The following is a 22,743-nucleotide window of genomic DNA, read 5'->3' as shown; positions in this document are numbered from 1 at the left end:
CCTGACACAAACTATTGCAGCATTATTACTGGAGGCTGAGACAGGAGGGGTCGGGAGACACTGTGGCCCCGCCCGACTATAGTCCCGGACAGGTTCAACCAGGCAGGATATAACCCCACCCACTTTGCCAAAGCACAGCCCCCACACCACTAGAGGGATATCTTCAACCACCAACTTACTACCCTGAGACAAGGCCGAGTATAGCCCACGAAGATCTCCCCCATGGCACGAACCCAAGGGGGGCCCCAACCCAGACAGGAAGATCACGTCAGAGACTCAACCCACTCAAGTGACACACCCTTCCTAGGGATGGCATAGAAGAGCACCCGTAAGCCAGTGACTCAGCCCCCGTAATAGGGTTAGAGGCAGAGAATCCCAGTGGAGAGAGGGGAACCGGCCAGGCAGAGACAGCAAGGGTAGTTTGTCACGCCAGTGCCTTTCCGTTCACCTTCACACCCCTGTCTCTGACCATTTATCTAAATGCTACTCAAAAAATACAAACAAATCTATATAAATGTGTGCAAAGTGTTTGTGGGCTTTGCTACCATTGCGTGTAAGACACTAGAACCATCACAGTTATACAAATTGGAGTAATGCTATTTTTTAGCAGAGATTGCAGGATTCAGCTTGGCCAAGCACACTTGGCAAACAGCTGCTGGCAGAGCACACCAAAGCAGTGTGGGGTCTTGCGTCATACTGTACCCAGTCAACACACTGGGCTCGAGCGTTTTCCTTTAGAGACCCGGGTCAGGCCGAGCTCTTCCTGAATACATTTGATATATTTCACCTCCAAGTCATCGAATTTACTAGGTCATTAAAACCTCAAATTTGTGACAGTCACTGTGGTCCTATAGCTATCAGAGATGGTCCCGAATTTGGACTTCATGTTACACAATACATATATGTTTTGTTCGATAAAGTTCATATTTATATCCAAAAACCTCTGTTTATATTATCGCCATGTTCAGAAATGCCTCCAAAATATCCGTAGAAATTGCAGAGAGCCACATCAAATAACAGAAATACTCATCATAAACTTTGATGAAAGATACATGTTTTACATAGAATTAAAGATAAACTTGTTCTTAATGCAACCGCTGTGTCAGATTTTAAAAAAGCTTTACGGCAAAAGAACAATATTCAATAATCTGAGAACAGCGTTCAGCCACAAAAGGAAGCCATACAGTTACCCGCCAAATTGTGGAGTCAACAAAAGTCATGAATAGCATTATAAATCTTCACTTACCTTTGCTGATCTTCATCGGAATGCACTCCCAGGACCCACAAGAAATGTTTGTTTTGTTCGGTAATGTCCATCATTTATGTGCAAATAGCTTCTTTTGTTAGCCTGTTTGGTAAACAAATCTAAAGTCACGAAGCGTGTTCACTAAAAGCAGACGACATGTCAAAAAGTTCCGTAACAGTCAGTAGAAACATGTCAAACGATGTATTGAATCAATCTTTAGGATGTTTTTAACATAAATCTTCAATAATGTTCCAACTGGAGAATTCCATTGTCTTCAGAAGTGCGATGGAACAGAGCTCCCTCTCATGTGAACGCGCATGGTCCGAGCATGGTCAGCTCATGGCAGACCTTACTCATTCCTCACTCCTTCGGCCCCACTTCATAGTAGAAGCACCAGACAAAGTTCTAACAACTGTTGACATCTAGTGGAAGCCGTAGGAAGTGCAAACTGACCCATATCCCACTGTGTATTTGATAGGAGATGAGTTGAAAACCTACAAACCTCAGATTTCCCACTTCCTCGTTGGATTTTTTTCTCAGGTCTTTGCCTGCCATAGGAGTTCTGTTATACTCAGACATCATTCAAACAGTTTTAGAAACTTCAGAGTGTTTTCTATCCAATACTAATAATAATATGCATATATTAGCAACTGGGACTGAGGAGCAGGCAGTTTACTCTGGGCATCTTTTCATCAAAGCTACTCAATACTGCCCCTGCAGCCATAAGAAGTTAACATGCATGAAACCAAGGCTTTTACGGTTACAGAAGTCAACAAATGAGAGCGCCTGGGAAATGGAAGTGGAGCTAGGCACTGCAGGGCCTGGATTAACCTCTACATCACCAGAGGAACAGATGAGGAGTAGGATAAGGGTACGGCTAAAGGCTACAAGAACTGGTCATCTAGTGCGTTCGGAACAGAGAGTAAAAGGAGCAGGTTTCTTGTTGCGGAAGAATAGATTCAAGGCATAATGTACAGACAAAGGTATGGTAGGATGTGAATACAGTGGAGTGAAACCTAGGCATTGAGTGACGATGAGAGAGGTTGTCTCTAGAGACACCATTTAAACCAGGTGAGATCACCGCATGTGTGGGAGGTGGAAAAAAAGGGCTAGCTAAGGCATATTGAGCAGGGCTGGAGGCTCTACAGTGAAATAAGACAATAATGACTAACCAAAACAGCAATGGACAAGGAATATTGACATTAGGGAGAGGCCTAGCCTATAGTAAGCTCATGGAATCCTCTTCTTTTCAATCAAGGCAATCGGTCTGTTGTCTCACACAATTGCAAAGCCTAGAAAAATGTTGCGCAACATGAGCACATGGGCTCTCGTGAAGTGTTTGATTCGATTTTTGATCACATTTGCAATGATGTCAGGGTGATTAGAGGGACAATAGAGTGCTGAGTACCAGGCAGTTAGCAAGTTTGGTAGGCTACTAATGACCATCAGCAGCATCAGAGCTTGGAGAGGCCTAATTTACCATGACTAAACAGTCACATGGAATTTGACTGCCGTCATGACTCGTGACTGCCGGTGTGGCAGTAATATAGTCACCGTAACAGCTCTACCCCTTGATATTGTGCATCTGAAGCAGAGAATAGCTTTACTCACACATTGTTTACATTTGTCAGCTATATGTTAAATTTAAATACAATACCAGTCGACAATGTATGAAGCTAATCATTAAAATATATTTTGTACATTACTTGTGCTGCAACTAAATTGTTCAGTACAAATCCAACCCTTGTAATTTAGGTGGAGAAATGTCTGGAAAGAGGAGATAATGGGATGATTCTTAGCTTAAAACATACAACTACTACTACCAAGACTACCACAACAATGACATTGTCTATGCTAAATGTGTAAAACGTGTAAAAGAAAGACAATAGTTGGGCTATAAGAAATACTTTTTATTCAATGGGGCTAGGCAAAGCAGAGATGACAACATACATTTCATTTCACCCATACAACAATGTAGCCTATTATTAAAGTACAGTATGTTTACAATATCAACAATAGTATTTTACAAGTTCCAAATTACATTGTATATATTCATACAGTTTAAGGGGGCACTTTTGTCTTGACACCAAGGTGAAGGTAATCTCTACTTAAATGGCACAACAGAACCATTCAGATCGTCCAAAGTACAGCATATGACAACCATCTCCAATAACTGAGGGATGTCTCCTTTCATATCTGGAAAAGGACAGATAAGTAGAAGTAGAAACTGATGCTGTTGCAGCATTGCTCACCTTCACAGCGGGAATCCAGTTGACATGGGTGTCTTGAAATGAGAAGCACACCTGATGTTAGAATATCACTTCTTCAGGTTACCTATATCATCAGGGCTTTGAAGTCCTTGGTTGTTTTTAATTCATTCAGGTGTTTTATTGTCATTTAAATATTAAATATATTGTTGGGCAGGAGCAACCAATAGTCAACACATCAAGTTGTCCTATCCCATTGAGGCCTTTGTCGTATAATGTCGTGTCCTTACATTTTCCCTCTTATGAATAGAGTTCTCAAAAAGTATAATTGAGTTATCATATGAATGTATGACAACCACTGGAGGTTTTTTTGGGACGATAATATCCATCCACCAGGCTACTGTATGTAGACATATTGTACAATTTGTGTCTCCCCTTTCCATGGTCATGGCTAGAAGGGATCCAGCTTTTGTAAAATGAACATAATGTTCGACATTTCATAGCAGATTAGGAAAATGTAAACAGCAGGATAGGAGAATTAAGTTAAGGGTTAGTTAGGTTAGCTCAAATGCAAAAAATAACTGTTTACGTTCATTTGACAAAAGCTGGATCCCTTTTAGTCAGGACCCCTTTTCGGCCTAGAGCACATGGTTGCTTTCAAGACAAGGTCACTTTTATTTATCTGTTGTCAGTGTCAGAAGAGTAGGCCTGTACAAACATCGTATTTAAAAAGAATCTGCTAATGTCATATAAAGTGTAGTAGAATTGCATGAAAGGTTAATCAAAGGCCACATTCTTCCCCGAAAGTTGAAACTCAGGTGACACATGCTAATAACTAGACTACAAGCTATCAAGCTAGCTAGCTCATTTTGGCTAATTTAGGGTAGGTGTTTAACACCTGGTTAGCATAACGGTTAAATTAAACTTGGAATTGATCAGACTTGACTTACCAGTGATGAAATAAACGTGGCAAACCCTGTATTGACAGCTGTCTGGGTTCAGGTCTTGACGGGCAAAAAGTTCTTAGCTTTTCTGACCGTTCTTGAGTCTTATCTCATTGGTGTCACCAATGGTGTTTCATGATTGTGGGACATCTGCAAATGTATATTTTTTCCTGTTTTCTTTCCTGCGTTGTTAGAGCAGCCAAATACACCACAGAAAATGACCGTGGTGATGAATCAACTAGTTTTAGTCACTGTTATCATGCAGTTGGGGTAGCTCCTCGGCTGTTGTCAGAATATTTAATGTGGTGGTCTTCCAACATGGCCGCCAGGAAGCCATAAAACCTTAACAAAGAAGAACCAGAAGTTCCAGCTAAAACACTAGGCTCGTCAGTTAAGAACAAATTCTTATTTACAATGATGGCCTACCCAGGCCAAACCCGAACGACGCTGGGCCAATTGTGCGCCGCCCTAAGGGACTCCCTATCTGTGCCGGTTGTGATACAGCCTGGAATCAAATCAGGGTCTGTAGTGACAACTCTAGCACTGAGATGAAGTGCCGTAGATCACTGCGCCACTCGGGAGCCCTATATGCAAATAGATAATTTGTGTATATGGATCTGTGACATTTACTTTGAACAGGACCGTGTTTACAGCTGTGATCATGAGTAGATGCGCTTGTTTTGAGATCAAAGAGCTGCATGTCGCCCAGTGTGCACGTGTTGTACATATCCTTTGCTAGTTAGTGAGTTATTAGACCGTGTGTAGTCAGCAATATGGGAGTGATTGCTTCCTACAAGAGCACAAAATGTGTACATTTCTAGACATTGTTGAAAAGCAAGTCAGGTAAAAAGTTTTTTTTCTTAAAGGGCCAGTGTTGTATTTTGAGATGGGCTTGAATAGGCTAAGTAGCCAATAGGCAGAGGGTAGCATAATTTGTCTGATTCTCTGCAATAATGGTATGGGAATAATAACGCATTCTTTTGTAAAGTGGTTTCTTGCAACATACACTTTTTTTCCAGTCACCTCTATCAGGTATGAAGGTAAGACTCAGATGCAGACCATGTTGAATAAACAATAGTTTAGTATTCCAACAGGGGCAGGCAATAGACAGGCAGGGGTCAGTAAACCAGAGGTGGGGCAACAGTACAGGGCGGCAGGCTGGCTCAGGCAGAGGTCGGTAATCCAGAGCGGGGAAAAGGTAGGCAGGGTCAGGGGCAGGCAGCGTGGTCAGGCAGGCGGGCTCGGAGTTGGGACAGGCAAGGGTCGAAACCAGGAGGGCGAGAAAAGAGAGACTGGAAAAAGAAGGAGCTGAGACACAAAATGCTGGTTGACTTGAACAAACAAGACGAACTGGCAACAAACTGAGGACACAGGTATAAATACACAGGGGATAATGGGGAAATATTAGGTTAGATTACTCGTTGGTTATTACTGCATTGTCGGAACTAGAAGCACAAGCATTTCGCTACACTCGCATTAACATCTGATAACCATGTGTATGTGACAAATAAAATGTGATTTGATTTGAAGATAGCTGACACCTGGACGGGGGTGGAGACAATCACATAGACAGGTGAAACAGATCAGGGTGTGCCAACCTCCTTGTTCGAAGGACAAGTGGATAAACAGGTTAATGTCAAGCCCTGCATGTTTTTTCCCCCCAAAGTCTAATGGAATATAAGCCTACATTGAACTCCACACATTGGCTGCTACTGTAGGCTGAATGATAGAATAGCTATTTCCATGTTATTAAAATGTTATGCATTTTCTCCATCGTTTGATGGTATACCACTCTGTTAGGTCTACATTAGGATCAAATAGCCATAGTAGCTTACTTGGTCACTGTTAAAATTAACTTCTCTTTTTCATCCTCTCTACTGCAACCACAGCCTACATAACACACACACAGGTACCGGGAGGCGGGACAGACAGTTTCCTTGTGATCGTTAACTTTGTGACTGACAGGCGCCTGTCCTGTCAATAGGAGATGCATATTGTGCTGGGATGTGCAATTCCAGTCCCCGGGGGCCGTAGTGGTGTCACACTTTTTTCTTATCCCTAGCAAACACAGCTAATTAAACTATTTGCTTTCTAAACTGAAGATCATGATTAGTTGATTATTGGATTCTGGTGTGATAGTTGGGGCCCTAAGGACTGGAGTGCTGTTCGAGTGGGAGAGGGCTTTGCTAACTTTTTTTCTGACTTGCGAATTGAAAAGTAGCCTAATTAATTTAAGTGGGAAAAAATAGGCTACCCGGCTGAAAATGAGTGTGTGCTGTATAGCAGACAGAAAGCGCTACTGGGAAACACTCGTTAACACAAATATTAGCGTCTTAGTTCTTATTGTGGGACTCTAAAAACAAGTGTGAAGTTAGCAGCATTAACTTCTCTACGGTAGCGTCCCACCTCGTCAACAGCCAGTGAAACTGCAGCGCGCCAAATTCAAAACAATAGAAATCCCATCATTTAAATTCCTCAAACATACAAGTATTTTAGACCATTTTAAAGCTACACTTGTTGTAAATCCAGCCAAAGTGTCCGATTTCAAAAAGGTTTTACGACGAAAGCACACCAAACGATTATGTTAGGTATGAGCCAAGTCACAGAAAAAGACAGGCATTTTTCCAGCTAAAGAGAGCAGTAACAAAAAGCAGAAATAGAGATAAAATGAATCACTAATCTTTGATGATCTTCATCAGATGACACTCATAGGACTTCATGTTACACAATACATGTATTTTTTGTTCGGTAAAGTTCATATTTATATAAAAAAATCTGAGTTTAGGCAAGACGCTACTGTCTCACTGGGCAAAAAGCCAGAGAAATTGCAGAGCGCCATATTCAAATTAATTACTATGAAAATTACTATAAAATCAAACTTTCATTAAATCACACATGAAAGATACCAAATTAAAGCTACACTGGTTGTGGTCCCGCCAACATGTCAGAATTGAAATAAGCTTTTCGGCAAAAGCATACGATGCTATTATCTGAGAATAGCACCATAGTAAACAAAGAGAGATAAGCATATTTCAAACCTGCAGGCGCGACACAAAACGCAGAAATAAAAATATAATTCATGCCTTACCTTTGACGAGCTTCTGTTGTTGGCATTCCAATATGTCCAAAAACATCACAAATGGTCCTTTTGTTCGATTAATTCCGTCGATATATATGCAAAATGTCAATTTATTTGGCGCGTTTGATCCAGAAAAACACAGGTTCCAACTTGCTCAAACGTGACGACAAAATATCTCAAAGGTTACCTGTAAACTTTGCCAAAAAATGTTAAACTCCTTTTGTAATACAACTTTAGGTATTTTTTTAACGTTAATAATCGATAAAATTGAAGGGATGATCTGTGTTCAATACAGGATTAAAACGAAATGTAGCATGCCTTCTGTTGTAACGGCTGTCCTCCTCCTCTTCAGACGAAGAGGAGGAGTAGGGATTGGACCAAAGTGCAGCGTGATATTTGGACATAACGAAGTTTATTAAAGTACAGACGAAAACCGAACACACTTCAACAAACTACAAAATAAGAAAACGAACGATGTAGACAGACCTGAACATGGAACTTACATAAAGACACAAAGAACTCACGAACAGGAACAGACTACATCAAACGAACGAACAAACCGAAACAGTCCCGTGTGGTGCAACATACACAGACACAGAAGACAACCACCCACAAACAAACAGTGTGAACAGCCTACCTTTATATGGTTCTCAAGTCAGACGAAACGTCAAACACCTGTCCCTGATTGAGAACCATATAAGGCTAATTACCACTAACCTAAACATAGAAACACAAAACATAGAATGCCCACCCCAACTCACGCCCTGACCAACTAAACACATACAAAATTAACAGAAAACAGGTCAGGAACGTGACATCTGTTTGATTGATGCGCATGTCCAGGACACCTGGAGTGACTCGACTTCAAGACGGCCGTATTTCTTCATTACACAAAGGAATAACCTCAACCTATTTCTCAGGACTGATGACATCCAGTGGAAGCCGTAGGAACTGCAAGCAATTCGCTTAGAAATCTGGTTTCCCAATGAAAACTCATTGAAAAGACAGTGACCTCAAATAAAAGAATCTGAATGGTTTGTCCTCGGGGTTTCGCCTGCTAAATAAGTTCTGTTATACTCACAGACATGATTCAAACAATTTTAGAAACTTCAGAGTGTTTTCTATCCAAATCTACTAATAATATGCATATTCTATCTCCTGGGGATGAGTAGCTGGCAGTTGAATTTGGGTATGCTTTTCATCCAAACGTGAAAATGCTACCCCCTACCCTAGAGAAGTTAAGCATTCAGCCTATTATATGATTTGAACATACATATTGGACTGTATAGTCTAAGCTAAAGATTGTGCACCCATGAAATGGGGTATCAGCCTGCCCAGTGACATCCACAGCACACAACTATGTAGAGTTTACACATATTAGCGTCTTAGCTCTTACTAGAGAACTTTAGCTGGGGGAAATCAGCTCACCACACAGCCTACTGAACATAGACATTTGACTGTACAGACTAAGCTAGAGATTGTGCACCCAGGAAATGAAGTATCAGCCTACTCAGTGATACCCATAGAACACAACTGTGAAGAGTTTTCTCAAATATTAGCTTCATAGCACTTATTGTGGGACTTTGAAACGGTTGTGAAATGAGTCACATTCAACTCATAAGTCAGTCTACTATGCATTGAAAATGCATATTGCAATGTGCAGCCTTAGGTATGGATCTTGGATCCATGAAATGTTGGTATCAGTCTACTCAGTGACATCCACCTATTACAATTCTGAAGGGTTTACACAAACATTAGCATCGTAGCTCATAATAGGGAACTTGAACTATGGGAAATCCGCTCACTATAGGCCTATTGTGCGTATTGACAGTCATATTGCAATGTAGAACCTTACCTATGTATCTTGGGTCCATGGAATTGAGTATCAGCCTACTGTTCATGCCGGAACCAATGGGGTGCTCTGGGGGGATTCATGCAGGTACCAATGTGATGCTCGAGGGGGGGGGGGGGGGGGTATTCAAGAGGAACGAAAGTGAGATCAATCTCAGTCATTTAAGTTGATTGCAAGGCAAGCATGAGGCCCCAACAGGATTTGTGAAGGTATTTTGTGGTGGTGATTTTTCTGGTGGTAAGACTATGCATTTGCTTGGTGTATAAACAGTTCACTGTGACTGAGGCCTTGTGTGGAGAATTAAGACGTATTTACTGATGTTACAGAGCAAAAATCTCTTGCCAAGTCCAAACAGTCTTCATAATTAAATTTTATAATTAAGCAATAAAGCACGAGGGGGAGTGGTATATAGCCAATATTCCACAGCTAAGGGCTGTTCTTATGCATGACGCAACGCGGTGTGCCTGGATATATAGCCCTTAGCAGTGGTAGAATATATAGGATATATCTAGAATATATAGGTATCAAGGCTCAGGAGAAGACCCAGATGCATTCAGTTTCGAAGTAACACAAGTTTATTACAAAAACAGGGGGGCAGGCAAACGACAGGTCAATGGCAGACAGAGGTCAGTAATCCAGAGCAGAGTCCGAAAGGTACAGAACGGCAGGCAGGCTCAGGGTAAGGGCAGTTAAAATGGTCAAAACCGGGAAAACTAGAAAACAGGAACTAGAGAAAGACAGGCACACACAGGGAAAAAATTCTAGTAGGCTTGATGAAACAAAACTAACTTGTAGCAGACAAACAGAGAACACAGGTATAAATACACTTGTGATAATGGGGAAGATGGGCGACACATGGAGGAGAGTGGAGACAAGCACAAAGACAGGTGAAATAGATCAGGGACAGAGAAGGTAGGACAGAGAAGGTGAGACATGTGCATTACACATTGCATGCAAAAAAACTAAAACCAGTTGACTAAACTAATCTCATTTAAAAACATTTCCAATATTAATAGTTTTGGCATATGTCCAGATACAGCATTCAAACCATTTTTTAGTTGTAGTAAAGTGGGAAAAATAATTGAGTGAGGTACAGTACCAGTCCAAAGTTTGGGCACACCTACTCATTCAAGGGTTTTTCTTTAGCCGGTTGAGAGAATGCCAAAAGTGTGCAAAGCTGTTATCAAGGCAAAGGGTGTCTAAAATGAAGAATCTAACATTTTTTATATATTTTGATTTGTTTAACACATTTTTGGTTACTACATGATTCCATACGTGTTATTTCATAGTTTTGATGTCTTCACTATCATTCCACAATGTAGAAAATAGTAAAAATAAAGAAAAACCCTGGAATGAGTAGGTGGGTCCAAACCTTTGACTGGTACTGTATCTACTGTATGTACAGTATGTATGGTGTAGGGCAGATATGTAGTTAATGGGCTATTAGGCTTTGCCTTTACCTATATTCTGGATAAAACAACATCCGAAACCACAGCTGTTTGTAAAACCAGGATACATCTAACCATGAATGAAAAGTTTGACATTTCCAAAGTTCATATTCATGACCCATTTTCAAAAAACAGAATGTTTCTTCATGGTTTGTATGAGCATGGTCTGGTCTACAACCAGCCTACTGCAGGTCACTGAATGTGCTGGTTTGGTTTGTGTGTCGTGGGACTCACAGCATCCTAGAGGTTCAAGAGATACACAAATAAAAGTATCTACTTTTTTTGCAGATGTGACCACCACACCGTCTAGTGATGCCAAACCAAAGGAGCTCAATAAGTGTAGCCAGCTAGAGCTGAAGGGTCTGGAGTCTATCGCCCCTCTGGTGCGGTCCGTGGAGGAGACCCCAGAGCCCATCGCCACAGAGGTGCGTGGGACCATCCCAACCTGGATCCGAGGCAACCTCCTCCGCAACGGCCCGGGGAAGTTTGAGTTCGGAAACCAACAGTGAGTCACACCTTTAGACACATTTTTTGGAACAACTTAGACCTGCAGCCATTAGACCAGTAGAATAAAACAAAAAGAAGCACAAGTAGGCTACACATTGGAATAACAAGGATGGGGTTCAGAGACATACATCAACACATATCCTTTATAGCATTTCACCACCAAACTATTTTACATTTAACCAAAAAAATAGAAGGATGTTAGGCTGTTCCCAGACCTGTTTGTGCTTCTCTTGCCAACTCCTGTAGTGCTATGGACAACAACCATAGGAGTTGGCAAGACAATACAAACAGATCTAGAACCACGCTATACGGATGCATGATGAATCCACCTCCACTGTATTCATGACTAATCTAATCTATCTTCACTGTCCTTTTCTATCCACTAACCCTGAACCTATCCCTAACCTTTAACCCATAAGAGGCTAAGCCATGTCTAGAGGGGTTGCTACTAAGCTATATGGAATTGTTTTATGACGGTCGTACCAGGATCATTTTGTTATTTGATTTTGAATTTTAAGACCCCTTGAAGACCCCCTGTTATTAGCCCACATGAACACATTGAATAACACATTCACTACATGGAACAACAGATTGTCCCCCCCCAAATAAGTTAAAGGAAGATTGTTCTGAAGTGTCTGTACTATATCTGAGAGATGTTTATTTATTTTTCTATTTACCGAAACCCTTTTTTTTTCACTAAACAGACTCCATATATCCTTCCATACATTTTTGGGATGGGTAATTGGGGACCTTCAGACAAGTCTTGAGGCCTGTGTGCGTTCTAATGGAAAACAATCGACATGTTCGTGAGAGTCTCACCTTTACACCGAGGGATCATATTAGTTTGTAGTCCAAACAGTTCGGACACCATAGACAGAAGTTGGTAGATCAGCTGTACCGACTTCAGACTAGTCCCACATCAGACGAAGTGTAGAGCAAAACAGAGAACACCATAATGTTCATAAGAGTCTCATCTTTCCATAGGGGTGTCATACTAGTTCGTAGGCTAAACAATTCGGATGCTACAAACGATTTTGTGAGAAAAATGACAAACACTGATCTAGAGCTGTCCCCTTTCTATTTTATTCAACCTTTATATAACTAAGCAGATGTGGTGGATTGAGATGCATGCAACGCAAAAAAACAGATGTCTCTAGCTTAAATTGACAGATTTTTATGGGGATATTTGTATTATGCTAATTAGATTTACTCAGGGGCGCAGACATCAATCTTAGTTTTTTTTAAACACTTTCCCTTGCCCTTACCTATCCCCACTGTCCTTTATTCTTCAGCTACAACCACTGGTTTGATGGGATGGCCATGCTGCACCAGTTTAAGATTGAGGATGGCAAGGTGACCTATAGGAGTCGCTTCCTGCAGAGTGATGCCTACAAGAAGAACAGCGAGAGGGACCGCATCATGGTGTCAGAGTTTGGCACGGTGGCCATGCCCGACCCCTGCAAGAACTTCTTCCTGCGTTTCCTCTCTCGCTTCGAGATGATAGGTGAGTCACAGTCACAGAGAGAGTGGAGAGGGGGTGGATATAAACCAAGCAGCTTTACGAATAATATTTTGAGCAACACTTTACACTTGCACCTAGTAACTTTAATTAGTACGATAACAGCATTGTCATTACACATTTCATCATAGTTTTGCAATTGCATAGTAGTTGACCGGTTCCTGATTTCCTCAAAAATTCTAGCTTTTAGACAGAGACATAACATACTCAGTGTTTTGTTGACCATTCAGTGTCTATGTCTTCACTCTTAAAGTGTCTGCGCCACCCGGGCCTCCCGGTTGGCGCAGTGGTCTAGAGCACTGCATCGCAGTGCTAGCTGCGCCACCAGAGTCTCTGGGTTCGCGCCCAGGCTGGTCTGGGTTCGCGCCCAGGCTCTGTCGCAACCGGGAGGTCCGTGGGGCGACGCACAATTGGCATAGCGTCGTCCGGGTTAGGGAGGGTTTGGCCGGTAGGGATATCCTTGTCTCAGTATGTAAAAATGTAATAAAATGTATGCACTCTACTGTAAGTCGCTCTGGATAAGAGCGTCTGCTAAATGACTAAAATGTAAAAATGTTAAAGTAAATGTAGGCTATGCATGCAATGCAGCACAGGGTGATGTCAGGGTCAATGTACAATAACAAGTACAGGATGCACATACGATGCCTAAACTGAGTTAACTCCACACCAGACTTCAGAAACTAGACCGTGTGGATCATGCAGATATTACGTATACTGTCTAGCCTTCCCTCTGAAGCAGATACTTTTATTTAGTCAAATAGACAGTTGGCAACTCATCCCTTGCAGGATTAATGGACACATTGTTAAACAAACATTACAATGATTCTTAAAATTATTCATCTAGTGTTGTGCGCATATTAAGAAATTAAAATATCAATACATAACAGTAGATACGGTTATCCAAGCAATAACAATTTCCCTCAAGCAGCAAAAATAAGTAAATACTGATGAATAAATACAAATAAATGAAACAGAAGAAGGCATTTAAACCCGGTTGGGCCAAAAGAGAGGATTGAAGTGTGAAAGAAAGGCCTACCTACATGCAAACAATCTATACATACGTGCTCTTTTATGTCTGGAGTTAAAAATTACATAACAGATAGAACACAATGTATATCTACTGAACCTGTTCAAATCAGGTTTCCTTTACATTAAGAATATCGAAATGTCTGTCCATTTCTTTTACCTGCACTTGTATGCCGACGATACTGTTGTGTATGACTTTGCCCCCACGGTTGACCAGGCTCTATCTGAACAAAAATTCTGCCTTCATTGTATTGAAGAATAACATTATTGACCTGACAAATAGCACTGAATGCAGGTAAAACTAAGCACATGTTGTTCTCTACAGCGCATAAAAAAAAGTCTGATGATTTAAGCATATGTACTTTGGATGTTGTCCATATTGATCGTGACTGTGCTATAAATATCTGGGCATTTGCATAGTTAAAAAGCATATTGATGAGTTAGTTAAGAAAGTGGTGAAGAAAAGTGCTTCTTCTATAGAAATAGGTCCTGCTTCTCACTAAATAGTAGAAAGGAGATTATTCAGTCAACGGTCCTATCGGTCCTAGACTGTTAAAAATAAAGAAAAACCCTTGAATGAGTAGGTGTGTCCAAACGTTTGACGTGTACTGTATATATATACATACATACATACATACATACACATAAATATACACTGCTCAAAAAAATAAAGGGAACACTTAAACAACACAATGTAACTCCAAGTCAATCACAATTCTGTGAAATCAAACTGTCCACTTAGGAAGCAACACTGATTGACAATACATTTCACATGCTGTTGTGCAAATGGAATAGACAAAAGGTGGAAATTATAGGCAATTAGCAAAAGACCCCCAAAAAAGGAGTGATTCTGCAGGTGGTGACCCAGTTGCACAGGTCGGGGTCGAGACCCAGGGTCGATAGTCGTTTAGCTCAGTTACCTTAGCTTTCTTGGGAACAGGAATGGTTGCCCTTTTGAAGCATGTGGGAACAGCAGACTGGGAAAGGGATTGATTGAATATGTCCGTAAACACACCAGCCAGCTGGTCTGCGCATGCTCTGAGGATGCAGCTAGAGATGCCGTCTTGGCCGGCATCCTTGCGAGGGTTAACACGTTTAAATATTTGACTCACGTTGGCTGCGGTGAAGGAGAGTCCGCAGGTTTTGGTAGTGGGCCATGTCAGTGGCACTGTATTGTCCTCCAAGCGAGCAAAGAAGTTGTTTAGTTTGTCTGGGAGCAAGACATCGGGATCCGCGACGGGGCTGGTTTGGACAGTACTTAAATAAATGATCTAACGACTGTCTCTTCGCAGCAAGAACCACGCTATAGATGGGAAGGTTGTATCCCTCATATATATAACATTCTATTGTTTGCAAGAATTTTGTATAATAATTTACATTGAATTCTCAGTTTTGAATCCGGCGTTGTTTTGCGTATCAGTTCATAAACCATGTGCCATGAAATCAGTACGAAATCGAAATTATCTTCCCAACTATTTTGCAATCTGTATATCACAGCTGTACATTTTTTTTATCCTTAAATGAAACTGGTATACTTTTTTATATATCACAATTTTCTTTAACCAATTTTGGTCTTTAATGCAGGGCCGAAAGACATGTTCCTTACTTTTTCCCCCTTCCACTTGCCTCTTTCATTTTTGCGGTAATGCTGTGATTAGTTGGTTGTGATTTTGGGTAGAGCAGACATTTCCAATACGTAATATAGTACATCTATCATAATTTTGTTCTAATCCAGAGAGACTAGAAAAAGTATCTAGATCCTGTATGAGGTTTTGGAGCGATCAAAATTTTACATCAGTGTACAATGACACCTTTGTTTTTAAGCCCTGGATTTCGAACCCCTTGATATTATTGTTGGATCTGATTTTAACAGCTATCAAACTAGCTATGTTTCCATTAACGTGTCCAGGGATTTCTTTGACGATGTTCGTAATCTGTTTAGGCAAATTGAGCATTATTAAATTGGCACCTGTTTAATTTCTCGGGAGCCTGCAAAAGCCAGCATAGATAGAATCCTGTAATTGACCAATATTTGCCATATTCTAATAATTAACATGTGCCAACATATCGGCACGGTCCGTTCCATGGTGAAACTTACACTCCTGTAGATCTGAAATAATTTGATGGTGAAACTTGCCAGCCAACCGGAAAAGGAAGGCGAAGCAATTCAAGCTTTCTTTCTTTCTTTCTTTTTTTTATTTTTATTTCACCTTTATTTAACCAGGTAGGCTAGTTGAGAACAAGTTCTCATTTGCAACTGCGACCTGGCCAAGATAAAGCATAGCAGTGTGAACAGACAACAACACAGTTACACATGGAGTAAACAATAAACAAGTCAATAACATGGTAAGAAAAAGAGAATCTATATACAATGTGTGCAAAAGGCATGGACAATCCTTGTCTTGCAAATAAACATAATTTTTATCGTTGAAATAATAGATTTAGCAAGCAGTAGACATTTCGATTTCAATGTGGAGTGGGGCATTATTGTTATGCGGTGACGTCACATGCCCCTGCGTACCTTCAAAATGAGTCGGCAATCATCATTTATTAAAAAAACACAGTTTCCATCATTTGTCGCAAAAAATAAAGTTTGACAAAAGAAAAACCGACCCGTGTTGAACGGATACAAATGTTGTTTAGAGAATATTCTTTAAATAATTTATTCTATACTGAACAAAAATATAAACGCAACATGCAACATTGCAACGATTTTACTGAGTTACAGTTCATATAAGGACATCAATCAATTAAAATGAATTCATTAGTCCCTAATCTATGGATTTTACCTGACTGGGCAGGGGTGCAGCCAAAAGCCCACACACTTGGGAGCCAGGCCCAGCCATTCAGAATAAGTTCTACCCCACAAAAGGGCTTTATTACAGACATAAATACTCCTCACTTTCATCAGCTGTCTGGGTGGATGGTTTCATACGATCCCGCAGGTGAAGAAGCTGGATATGGAGGTCCTGGAATGGCATGGTTACACGTGGTCTGCGATTGTGAGGCCGGTTGGACCTAAATTCTCTCAAACAACGTTGGAGTTGACTTATGGTAGAGGAATTATCTGGCAACAGCTCTGGTGGACATTCCTGCAGTGAGCATGCCAATTGCACTCTCCCTCAAAACTTGAAACATCTGTGGCATTGTGTTGTGTGACACAATTGCACATTTTAAAGTGGAATTTTATTGCCCCCAGCACAAGGTGCACCTGTGTAATGATCATACTGTTTAGTCAGCTTCTTAATATGCCACACCTGTCAGGTGAATGTATTATCTTGGCAAAGTAGAAATGCTCACTAACAGGGATGTAAACAAATCTGTGCATAACATTTGAGAGAAATAAGCTATTTGTGCATATGGAACCTTTCTGGGATCTTTTATTTCAGCTCATGAAACATGGGACCAGCCCCTTACATGTTGCGTTAATATTTTTGTTCAATATATATCTGCCATTTCCATTACACATGTTGCAAATATATTTTCCGTGACATTGCATTGAGTAAACCTGGAGCAATGTAAAGCTGCCTATTGTCAATGTTGCAGTGCTATTTCATGGTGTAATCTCAAAATTATCCCTGTGGAGATGGTGGAGTCAGTTCCAGTGTGGTTTCTAGATTCTGCTGATCTTTTTCTGTTTAACAGTGAGGAATGTGACAAAGAAAGGTGTCACGTTCTGACCATAGTTCTTGTGTGTTTTACTTGTTTTAGTGTTGGTCAGGACGTGAGCTGGGTGGGCATTTTATGTTGTGTGTCTAGTTTGTCTATTTCTATGTTTGGCCTAATATGGTTCTCAATCAGAGGCAGGTGTTTTGTGTTGTCTCTGATTGGGAATCATATTTAGGTGGCTTGTTTTGTGTTGGGGTTTGTGGGTGGTTGTTTCCCGTCTTTCTGTTCGTTTCACCAGAGAGGACTGTTTCGGTTTGCTACGTTTGTTATTTTTGTATTTTGTAAGTGTTCACATTTATCGTCTTAATTAAATATGTTGAGCACGAACTACGCTGCGTCTTGGTCCGATCCCTGCTACACCTCCTCTTCAGACGAAGAGGAGGAAGGCTGCCGTTACAAAAGGACTTTATTCAAGATCTGGTTTTTATAAGACTATTTCAGAGAAAGTAAACCCAATGCAATGAGATGTGCCTCTCTTCAAACTGTAACTCAAGCTGGTCTGCTGCCCGGGAAACTGGGTTGAGGCCTCAGGGGCTTGGCTACAGTCGAAGGTTATGTAACATTTAAACAGGGGGATTGGAGGGAAGAAGGGAGGCTTTTCCTCCCCTCGAGTGTTTGTAAGCTGCAACAGGACTCTTTGCAAGCAGCACAATTTTGCAAGAACTATAACTCTGCCAGAAATATGACTGTTTGCAAGCAACTTTAATCTTTAATTGACCATGCAAACCATACACAGGCTATAGTCATCTACCAAGGTTTATAAAGAGTTTGTCCAAAAATCGAATAGGTTATTCACTCATTCCTTTTGTGCACGTCTAAATCAGAAAAGAAAATGAAGAAGTATCAGCAGCAACAAGATGCACTTGCCCCCATCGAAATAGAGTGATCAATTTCTACATTCGATTTCTGTTTTCTCCCTGCAGAGGCAACAGACAATGCCAGTGTTAGTTTTGTTAAGTACAAGGGAGACTGCTTTGTCAGCACTGAGACCAACTACATGTACAGGGTGGACCCAGAGAGCCTGGAGACACAGGATAAGGTACAGTGATGACATAATAATAGGAGATAAGAGACAGCCAAAAAAAACACATTGTGAGCAGACACATTTTACAATCATACCCTTGCACAAATGTACTGACTTACGTAAATGATGCCCTGTTTGAAATATACATTGATTATTGTGAGTGTCCAGACACCTGACCTGACATATATTGGTAACAGCTGTGTACTCTATCTGACCTTTTATTCTACTACAGGTGGACTGGACAAAGTTTATTGCTGTGAATATGGCCACTGCGCATCCCCACACTGAACCAGACGGCACTACGTACAACATGGGAAACTCTTATGGCAGAAAAGGTCAGTCTACATAGAAGCTCCACTGGGCCCACATGCTCCTAAATGGAAAAATGTAGGAGCACAAACAAATGTAGGCGCACAATGAAAAATATGAATCATATTAAATGGTAAGAATTGCCAGCAATAACAAATTATAGGGTTAAGGAGTACCATGAAATTGTATTTTTGAGATTGAGATGTAGCCTACATCTGGCCTATATATATATATATATATATATATATATATATCATCTCCTAGAGAAGCTCTTCCTTTCTTTCTTTTCTCTGTTACTGATAAAACTGGTTTCTATCAAACAGTTGTGGCCAATTTGCCGTAAGCTCATATTTTCACATGCAAATGAGTTAAATTAGGCAAACTTTGGCGGTAATTTTGCGGCAACTTGTCAACTTCTGCCAAACAATTCTGGAAAACTTGTGACCAACATTCTGTTAACTGCAAACTCAGTGGCAATATGAAAATGAAATTAGGTTTTTGGTTACTGTGTGATAAACCACATTGAAATGTATCTACATAAACCAAACAACAACTTTAAATGAAATTACTTCAGACGAAAAAAAACTGAACATACTAAATGTAGTAAACATGCTATACAACAAGTATTCAATGTCTTTAACAGATCAAAATAAATCCAATACAACTTGAAATCATCAGCATGGTGATGAAGACAATAGCAATGACTGGATATTTCCAGAATAAATAGTTTGAGCTTCTTATGTAGCTACAACATTTACATGAGAGAAATGAGGATGTTGTCCTTAGGATGTTTAAAAGGACAACTACAATTATTTACATGAGCCAAGTGATAACTGAGCAATAAATTAACCAATGAAAGTTTGAAATAATTAACACTTTAATAATAGAAAAAAACAAACTAAATCAAACCCCTGTCTTTTTGAGTGGACTTTGGAGACCCTGTGGAAATCTTTCGTCCGAAATTTGTTGAATGCATGCACTGAAAAAATTTGGATACTAAATATTTTTATTTTTTGGCATCTAAAAAGGTAGAAATCGGGTTATGCCTAATATGGCAATTCATATGACTTTTCCTAAATTAATTATTGTTACTCCAAAAAATGCTGGGTTAAAAATAACCCAATTGGTGTACTTTCTACAACCCAGCGCTGGGTCAATATTGATATTGGACAAACACAGCATTGGGTTAACCTTGTCACATATGACGTCAAAAGATCTCTAACGGTCAGAACGGTATGACTTTTTTATGCACGTGATGTCAGAATGTGCTCACTGTTCCAAAATGTGAACGTTACGCAACAGGACAGTTAATCCGTGCAGCCCTCAAACTAAGGCATGCTGCCTGCTTTTGTTTATAGGCTGTTTTAACTTGTCAATTTCAAATGATTTTCTAACAACAGTTTGAATTGAGGTGTGTTCCACCTCATTAATTCACATAAAGTTAGGCCATTTCACTTTTGCGGACAATTTATTTTTTTAGGCATTATTGAGCCGGACAAACTTCCCCAAGCACTTCCCCCTTGTTTCTGCAGATCAAGTATGCAGACACTTGCCCATCTCCAGTCAGAACAGAACCTGCACAAACTTTTTCACATTTTCCGGCTGGTGCCAGGTTCGCCTTCATTGTTGTTTTCATTACTACATGATGATAACTTTGGACATTTGTGTGTTTCTATCAAAGTAAGTGCCTTGTTACGTTATAATACTTTATGTATGTCGTGTTATGTTGTTTCTACTGTAGCTCACTGTATGTATGGAGCATAATATATTTGTGTATATTCCTTGCGGACATGCGAGGTAACGTTACTAATTTCATAACCTTTATGGTGTTATACTCAATTGTGCTTATGTAGCTAGCTACATTCTTCTATTAGCTCTGTGAAGCAATGCTAATTGTGCTAGAGAAGTATTACCTTGTGTTGTCTTTCGAAGCTACCCTGGCCTTACGACCATGTTTTTTGGGGGAGGGGGCCTGTTTAGCATTGCTCTGTTCTGCCCTGCCCCCTTGTGGAGCTCAACAGTTACTGTTCCTTATTGTAATATAACTCATATTTGTGATTTTGTCAACGCAATTTATATTTTTTATAGCAGTGTTATGTTACTACTTTGTAATATTGTTTTACTGCTATATCCTGATATTCTAATTACTAATAATTCCTCTTTATTCTGTACTTTCAGAAACCACACACACAAACAGTATTGAACATTACTTGCCAATATCATAACTGGAACAGGACATCTTTCGAGCTGAAGATCGAGGCCAGCTTTTGTATGCTAGCGTACATTCCTTAAAGTTTTATTGGATGAAAACACATAGGCCAATAGGTAATAATATTGGTGGCGGTTAAACAAAAAAACGTATTTTACTAGATGAAAAAAACAGCAAGAAAAGACTGACAACTTATGAATATTCATAACCCATATTCACGCATAACCCTTTTCACATGTACCAACAAACCTGCCCCCATGCATAGCGCCAACTTTAAAGTTTGGTGGAGGAGGAATAATGGTCAGGGGCTACTTTTCATGGCTCGGGCTAGGCCCTTTAGTTCCAGTGAAGGGAATTCTTAACACTACAACATACAATGGCATTCTAGATGATTCTGTGCTTCCAACTTAGTGGCAACAGGGAGTGAGGAAAGAGCAAAATGAATAGGGGAGGCAGTAGCTTCGAGGTTAGAAAGGCAGGTCGATATCCGAACCCCCGAGCTACTTGTGGAGAAATCTGCAGGGATTGATCCATCACCCGGAAGGTTACCAGCTACAATATCTCTGTATACTACATACTTGTCACGAATCCCGCTTCCTGAGTCTGTTTTTGCCTGTGTCCTGGAACGCACCCTGTCTGGTTGCCGGGCGACATAGCTAGTTGGAAGATCTCTGAGTACCTGCACCTGTATCCCATCAGCTATCTGCACACCTGGTCCTGATCATCACCCCTCCACTTCATAAGCGCTGTCCTGACATCCATTCCCTGCCGGATCGTTAGCCATGAACAGTATGTTCTGCCAGCGTATCAGCCTCCAGTTTGATAGAGTTTGTTTTGTTGTTTTGTACGTCTTGCTTGCCTCGAACTTACCTCCGTTTTCTCTGTCTACAGTCATTCACCCGGAACACTCATCCCATCCCTACCTGGTCGTCCGTGGTTTCTGTTACTCCCTTGGATCTGCCTATTCAATCCCATCAACTCAACTCCGCTGCCCGCTCCGCCACCTGGATCTTTCTATCTCTACATTTAAACTTGTAAATAAATACTCACCTTCGTCTTACTCTCCTTGTCCTGGTATGCTTCTGGGTTCTACTTTAGAAAAGCGTGACAATACTGCGCTTGAGTGCCCATGAGCTGCTCCCAGCCTATGATGTGTGTTTTGTGTCAGGTTGGTCACTATGACAGAATACCCGTGAAAATGACCAATAACGCAAGTATGGTAAAAATGAAGGCCAGACTATCTATGGTAGTGTCTGCATGGTTCTAAGAGGCTCTGGTGAAGTTAAGTCTTTCAAGTTTCCAATAAGGTTGTACTATTGATGTGGAAGATGTCGATGCTGCTTTACAAAGCAGCAAACTAATCACTGCAGCTTCGGACTGCAGACTAATCAACATTGCACATGAATCAGAGCAAATCACTAAGCCAACATTATGGTCATTAGCTCAGCTAACTTGGCTGCATCAAATTTAAGGTAAACAAATTTGCATCCATCCTCCTCTACTTCACAAGTCTGACTAAATTTGCCACTGCCAGAAACTATTGAAACCCAGTATAGTAATACTAGTGTAGCACCCCGTATTATCGGCATATTCAACAGCGTTTAAGAAATACATTACCTTCAACAGTGTTACCTGGTGATCAAGCCATCAATGTTTTGTGATTATTGGTGTCGTAAAAATGTTAGCTAACGGGTTAGCAATTAG

At 40.6% G+C, this 22,743-nt stretch overlaps 1 protein-coding gene across 4 annotated transcripts in view; it reads left to right on the top strand.

Annotated features, from left to right (window-relative positions):
- The window catches only part of LOC129868725 (carotenoid-cleaving dioxygenase, mitochondrial-like), an 83,293-nt gene that overhangs the window by 15,403 nt on the left and 45,147 nt on the right, over positions 1-22,743 (top strand). For 2 of the 4 annotated variants that reach the window (XM_055942933.1, XM_055942932.1), the window contains exons 2-5: positions 11,065-11,281; positions 12,576-12,787; positions 18,421-18,536; positions 18,754-18,856. In XM_055942933.1, coding sequence (XP_055798908.1) covers positions 11,065-11,281; positions 12,576-12,787; positions 18,421-18,536; positions 18,754-18,856 — 648 coding nt within the window. The remainder of the gene's footprint in view (positions 1-11,064; positions 11,282-12,575; positions 12,788-18,420; positions 18,537-18,753; positions 18,857-22,743) is intronic. The other 2 variants (XM_055942935.1, XM_055942934.1) reach the window with 1 other exon arrangement.

Source organism: Salvelinus fontinalis, chromosome 13, assembly GCF_029448725.1.
Source record: "Salvelinus fontinalis isolate EN_2023a chromosome 13, ASM2944872v1, whole genome shotgun sequence".
Classification (NCBI taxonomy): Eukaryota; Metazoa; Chordata; class Actinopteri; order Salmoniformes; family Salmonidae; genus Salvelinus; species Salvelinus fontinalis.
The sequence above is the reverse complement of the archived record's forward strand: the minus strand, read 5'-3'. Positions and strand labels throughout refer to the sequence as shown.